Genomic DNA, 7,039 nt, shown 5'->3' with positions numbered 1-7,039 from the left:
AAGGTTTACTCTAATAGAAAGTTAGAAGATATGCTGTGCTTTATATATATATATAATAGGTTTTGAATTTATTATTATTATTATTATTATTATTATTATTATTAAATGTTTAATAGAAGGTTGATTGTAAAACTACAATGTAAAAATCTGAACAATGCATAAATGGAGACTAACTAAATTGCCTTTCAGCCACAGGAAAAGTAAAGTAACTGGTTATTAGAGCGATTCGGAACGGTTTCTCAACCAGCTGCAGTGTGAAAGGAGATCGCTGAAGAATTGTGATCCTGTCTCAAGTTGGAAATGCATTTGAAAGGAACCATCACTTTAATGCCTTTCCTAAGAGGCATATCTGTCTAAAGTGCATCTCTCAGTCTGCGTCAGAGGAACATGGCCGGAGTAGCAAAGTCATTATTAAGGTTCAAACACTATTTAGCAAAGTAGATATCAGAAAATACTCTAATAATACTTTGAAGAAAAAGGAAATGTAAACGTACTGAGTAACTTCTCTCCGTGCTACATTATAAACGCATCACAGAAGACAGTGGGTGGGCGGGTGGTGTGTGGAATAAGAAGGCCCGGATTTTGAACTGTGAATTTTATTTAGAACTATACTTAGTCAAGTAGATACTCGGGAAAGTATATAATTACGATATTCCACACTTCTTATGCATTCATGTGAGATACTTGAGGTTTAAAATTTTTATCTAAAAATGTGGTTCTTATATGCAGTAAACCAGTCAACCACTCTACAATCGTAACTGAAGTGTGTAGGTGGTTTTGCACTTTGTATTTTTTTTTTTATATATATATATATATATATATATATATATATATATATATATATATATATATATATATATATATATATATATATATATGTGTGTGTGTGTATATATATATATATATATATATATGTGTGTGTGTATATATATATATATATATATATATATATATATATATATATATATATATATATATATATATATATATATATATATATAACAAATTAAAAAGGCCTTTTGTCAAAAAAATAATAAATAAAAACATGTTCTGTAGGTAGTTTTGTGCATGTACATTTAAACAACATGACAAGGCATTTAACTCCCTGGTTTCACAAATAGGTCAGAGACATTCAAGCCATTCATTCAGTAGCCTACTCTGCTACTGGTTATTAATGCCATTAATAGCATGGTTCTATTTACCGTTTCTTCTGTGTTTGTCTGTACGGGTTACAGATGTTTTTCTGGGCTGGACCCACTTGCAAAGCCCACCCAGATACCTATGTATAACGGTCTACAACCTATTGAAGATGCTTTTCATGTGTTCAAAAAATAACTAAAGATTCATAATAAAAGAAGTAAAGAGATGATGTTGAGAGGGGTGTAAATGTGCTGCTTGTAGCATTCTATAAAAAAACAAGAAACCCTTCCATCCTTCGGTTTTAAAGGTTTTTACTTGAATTTCATTGTTATGAACCACCTTTTATATGTCGAAGGTCATAATCCTGGTGACTGTGTTGCAATGCTGAAGGTTAGCATAGGCGATTTCATACCGATTTGTGAATGTTTAAATCCTTTGGTCAAACAAGTCTCTTAATGCAGTTAGGGTTTTCTAACAAATTAGCACTGTTTAATTTTAGACTTAGGCCAAACTTTTGAAGTCAGACAAACCCAGAAAAGAATGAAAGCATGAAAAACATTGATCTTGTTATTGTAAAGGTTTTGAGTTTGAAGCAAGACGGGGAAGTTTCTTTGAAAGCAGATGTCTGAACTGTCCCACACAGAGGAGAATGGTCTTTGGTCTTTGGGAGGGAAAGAATGCAATGCTTAGGACAGGTCTCTCCTCAATATAAAAGTCCTACCTTTTATTATTATTATTATTATTATTATTATTATTATTATTACTGATATATTATGGGCCAAATAAAGACTGCATAGAACCCTGTTGCATGCGAGTTAAACGGCAAAATCCCTATTCTTTTGGTCCATTTCACTACGTAGCTTGAAAAGATAATGTTTGGCCTAAGACTACACTCTATAGTAGACTTTTATTAGATTTAAACTGCTACCCAGTAACAATCTGCATTTTTTTTTTTCCATCTATCTATGGTCTGTTATTCATCATGCTATTTAATTAAACAAATTGCTTTGTACCCAGTCTGTCTCAAATATTTTGAGTGTTATGTAATTATGTACAAATAAATTTATTTCAAGTGACCGTTTTATTTTATTAATGCTCTTTAATATCCTCCGATGGTTACGTCCCTTGCTCAATGTCTAGTTAGCTGTGCCTTGCCAACAGAATAAATAAAGAATATGAAGAAGGCTGGATCAAGCATCAGTACTCGCCTGGCCAACCTGGAGCCCATTGTGGATTAGCAGATCCTAAAGAAGAGTATAGAGGCTGACACTAGCCATCCCCTCCACAGTATCTGCCTGGAGCACCATAGTGCGATAGCGAATGGATTTATTTTGACTAGGTCTAGAACAATATTTTTGCAGATCCTTTTTACCACATGCTATGAGGCTTTTTAATACGAACACTTAGCCTAGTCTGCTTTAGGCTTTGTTGTGTTGTTATGTAGTACTTATTGTGATGTATGTATGTGGCTGGCGCAATCAAATTTCCCGTTTTGTACCTGTTCATAAAAAATGTGTTGCAAAACTTTCAAGTTGAATTAAAAGTAATGCAAACTTTGGGCCCCCAAAACATTAAAAACATTTTGATTTATTTAAATGATTGTCATTTTTATTTAAGTGTAAATTCTAAGTAAGGAAAAAAAAAAAAACTCTGCTACTATTATTAATAATCATACATTTGGCAGATTATTATGAATTAATTTGGCTGCTGGTGATTATTATTAGTTTATTATGATGAGAACAGTCCGTCTGCTGCGGTGCCGAACGCTGGGCCCTCTCAGGAGTTCAGTGCTGCGTGCATGGAGCGCCTAAAGGTCAGGATCTGGTATAGCCTGTTGCCCACCGGCACCGCGGAGGGGCGGTCCCACGGCTCCTGAGCGCCACAGATCTCGGAGCAGAGGCGTGCCAGGTACTGATTGAGCCTCACCAGGGCCACGATCAGCGCCCCCCCGGTCACCATCAGCGCCGGCCACTGCAGCAAGCGCAACACCTCGTCCCCCTGGTACTTCCTGCGCAGGATGGCGTGGTGCGGGTGCTTGTCTGGGCTGTGGCGGCACGGCAGGGAGCCGCCGGCAGACTCCTGCAGCAGCAAGCGCTTTACCTCTCTGACTTGGCGCAGCAGCTCGTCCTCATCCTTCAGGCACCTCGGCACGTAGAAGCACTGCGGGGAGGGAAGGCACAGTGACGTCCCCCGACATGGTCGAATGGGCCGCACCCACATTTTTGTTTTGACTTCTCCAAACATTGCAGGCGCGGCCAGAGAGGAGTTACCTCGGAGTTGAGCTGGAAGGCCTGGTCATCGTAGTGCAGGAGGGCCTTCTGTCCCGAGGAGGAGAGGCAGGCGAACACCTGCAGGCAGGGGTAGTGGCCCGGGCCCTGGCAATCCACCCCGCAGCTGAAGCTACAGTTCACCGCACAGCTCGGGGTGCAGTCCACCCAGTCCTTCAGGATCTCGGCCCGGGTCACCGTGCAGTTGGTCTCCTCGCTCCAGTTGCTGCGGGAAGAGGAACACCAAGAATACTATATTGGTGGTTGTTGAGGTTATGACCATTTATTTATTTTTAAACAGTCTTCTCTATCTCATGACCACGAGGAAGTTTATCTCCAGGATCTTGATATTACTGTTCCGTTATCTCACGAACACGATGCGAGTTTGGTTATGGCCTCAAATGATTCATCACAGGAAAATAAGCATCTTTCACACTGATGACAAAAGGGCTTACAGGTTGTTAAGGGCTTACAGTGAACTCTAAGGAATTGAATCATTGCTGCAAGGTACAAAGGCAGAAATGTATTCAATTTATTATTATTACTATTTTTATTAATTTATTATAGTGAAAAAACATTCTAAAATAGATTTCATTTCACATTCTTACTGAAATCCTGCCATAACCAGGAAGAGTTCTGTGTGTTTATGCTGTACCTCCCCCAGCACGCTGCCCTGAGGGATGCTCAACAGCAGGTGAGTGTCTGTTGTTTGTGGAAAATAATTTCCATTAAAATGTAACAACAGGGTACTTGATTATGAAAAAATAACAGACAAAACCCTGCGCTGTTCTTTGGAACAAATAAAATAATATGGTGTGTTTCTATTGAGTGTTTTTGTTGAGTGTTGTGTATGGAATACAAAGGGAGAACACCAGATGCCAGATGTCTCTCTCCAAGACACTTGGTTCCACCTTGTTGCCCTACAGCAGACTAAATTGAAATCCACTTGTTTTTTCTCAAAAGAATTCTCACCTCAGCAGAAAGGGTTTTATCAGCGTGATTCCAAACACAAAGAACATGAGCACAGAGAAGCCCATCATGGATATGCCCAGCAGGATGGCTCTGTCCTCCCCGGCACTGGACACTGGTGCCTGGGTCTTAGAGCTCTCATTGCCCCTATCCACTTGGCCCCTGGACAGTGAGTCCCTGTCGGAAAGTGAACATGCCCTGTCCCTGTGTAACAGGAATGATCAAATAGAAAAAGGTGAGGGTTGGGGACAAAGTAAAAGAAAGGCCAGGTTTTGTGTGGTGTATCCGGCACCACATTATTGAGGCCTGATCAACCTCCAGCACTTTTGAATCTGTAAAGAAGATTCTTTGTAAACTTGTGCCTAATTTGTGTCTAATGTAGACTTATCTTTGTCCTGGGTAAATTCTTGCTCATTGTTTTTCACTGTTCACCTTGGGATCCTAATTATATACTTAAATTAAATTGGTAAGACTGTCTAACCATTGGTAAAACGTGACGTGACATACACAGTACTATAAAAACACTACAACAGTTGGTTTATTGTTTATACATTTTGATACAATTATTTAATTAGTCTTGAACAGCGTAATTTAACGTACTCCGGTTTTCTAATATGGAGTAGAGGACCAGAAATACTTGAAAGCTGATGGTTTTTCTTTTTAAACAATGCTCTGCAGTCCCGAGAAAATAAAAGAACCTCCAATCGGCTGTGCACTGTCTCTGTGTCCCTCACTGATCAACGTGACCAGAAAGTTTCACCCCACAACACAACACAGAATTAAACGAGAGGGTTAGCCAGCGCAGGACAGAACAGCAGAGTGCAAGAGCGCCCCGGCTACACCTGCCACACACACAGCCAGACACTTGAAGGCAGTTTTGGGTCTTTAGACCTGGTGAATACAGTAAGGTTATGGCAAAGTGCTGTTCACACAGATCGAGAGAGGGACAAAGAGGGACAGAGAGATGGAGGGAATCAGAGAATCGGAGAGATAGAGAAGAGTCAGATAATATGAGAGAGAGAGACAGACTCCCTATTCTGTACCTGACTTGGCGTTTACGGGCACCCTGTAGCGTGATCTGCACAGGGAAACCCTGAGATGTCCGGAGAGAGGAAGACCGCATCAACATTTCGGCTCCAGAAAGAGACATGGGGTGTGGCCCAGGCTCTTCCAGATCCCACACAGGCCTTCAGCAACCCTGCAGAGAAGACTTGGCACACTATCCGGAGGGTCTTTCTCACAGCATCGCCCACTGCCCGTGAGTGGCACCGTGCGCTTCTTCTGGAAATGACAGGAGATCTGCACATTGAAAACGAGTGGATGAATCAAATCGTTCAGGTAAAAATACAATAACAAGAGCCAGGTATCCAAGCCCCTCCCCGCTCACCTGGGCATTGCTGCTGCAGCAACTCGCCACATCTCTATGGAAACCTCAGTAGACAGGGAGGTCATAAACTCCTCTGGGCTGCAGTCAGTCTGGGTGGGAAACTGCTTTGCACACAATCGTTTATCCCTTGACAGACATTTAGGAGGGATTACCTCTGCCATGCTTCCTCTGTGTTTGTGAAGACAGAGACAGTGTCGTTAATGAAGCTCTAATGAAAGTCATACATGTGGCTATTGCTACATAGTTTAAAATGATCTTAAAAAAATCTGCACATGTATCATAAACGTGGAGACACAACTAAGTAACGTTGTGAGTGACCTTTAAGTAATTAACCTGTGACAGCTGCTATGTATTGTACAAGTAATAAAATGATAAATCAGCTGATAGAGAACAAACAGCTTTAAATGAAGCTGCCGAATACAAACATGCAACATTCAATTTATTTTATATACTAAATCTGTGTGTGTGTGTGTGAGAGAGAGAGAGAGAGGGAGGGTTTTAATACAGACACACTGACTGGACCCTACAGTACATTGACACTGACACACAGAGAGGGCTGTGACTGTGACCATTGAGCTGTCCCACTAATCAATAACCCACTGCAGAGCATCCTGGGAAGTTTGGTTCAATCGACTCAGAGAGGAAAAAAGATAGCCTGACTGAATGATACACGCCAAACTATACATAAACATCTGGAATTACACACACTAGCTGAAACCACTGCATTGCACGTACTTTACTGTATGTATTTATACACCTACAATACACACTCTGACAGGAGACAATGGGCTCGACTGTACAAATACACCAAGAGCACAAACACCGGCTGCACTGCACGGTTTGTCAACAAGCAAATCCGATTAAAATGTCCCTCATCTGCCCAGTAAAGACCGGAAACCGCCAATCGAGCACTTGCAGATGTCTGTGTCACATGGGCATCATACGCGTCTCTGATTGGCGGTCTACATTTCGGTCCCTCCTCTTCCTGATCGTGATTGGCTGCCGCAGACGAGCCTCCCTCGGCCGCCGGTACTATGATGACATTTGTTTCCCCCGGAACTATTTTCGGAGACTCCGTGTAGTCTAACCATGCGAGTGGATGTGTTTCCGAAGCTTAATAGAAAACAAATCCACGCTTATCTTGCTTTTCAGTTTCATTTGAAAGTTTCCATCTGTATATATGTAGCTATCCGATAATAATAATAGTGTGAATCAGTGAATTGAAGTGGGTACAAATTCGTCGGTTGTCCGCTGCTCATGTTTCCGCCCGGACGGT

General features: G+C 41.1%; 1 protein-coding gene across 1 annotated transcript; it reads right to left on the bottom strand.

Moving 5' to 3' along the window:
• Nucleotides 1-2,610: 2,610 nt before the first annotated feature.
• On the bottom strand, nucleotides 2,611-5,710 carry LOC136753482 (calcium-activated potassium channel subunit beta-3). Its single transcript, XM_066709623.1, has 4 exons — nucleotides 5,420-5,710; nucleotides 4,380-4,580; nucleotides 3,411-3,633; nucleotides 2,611-3,300 (listed from the first exon to the last, which is right to left on the bottom strand). Exons 1-4 carry the CDS (start codon nucleotides 5,524-5,526, stop codon nucleotides 2,917-2,919), a joined length of 915 nt encoding a protein of 304 aa, XP_066565720.1. The 5' UTR covers nucleotides 5,527-5,710; the 3' UTR covers nucleotides 2,611-2,916.
• Between the last annotated feature and the right edge of the window lie 1,329 nt (nucleotides 5,711-7,039).

Source organism: Amia ocellicauda, chromosome 7, assembly GCF_036373705.1.
Source record: "Amia ocellicauda isolate fAmiCal2 chromosome 7, fAmiCal2.hap1, whole genome shotgun sequence".
In the NCBI taxonomy this organism is placed as follows: Eukaryota; Metazoa; Chordata; class Actinopteri; order Amiiformes; family Amiidae; genus Amia; species Amia ocellicauda.
This window is presented reverse-complemented; position numbering and strand designations above follow the sequence as displayed.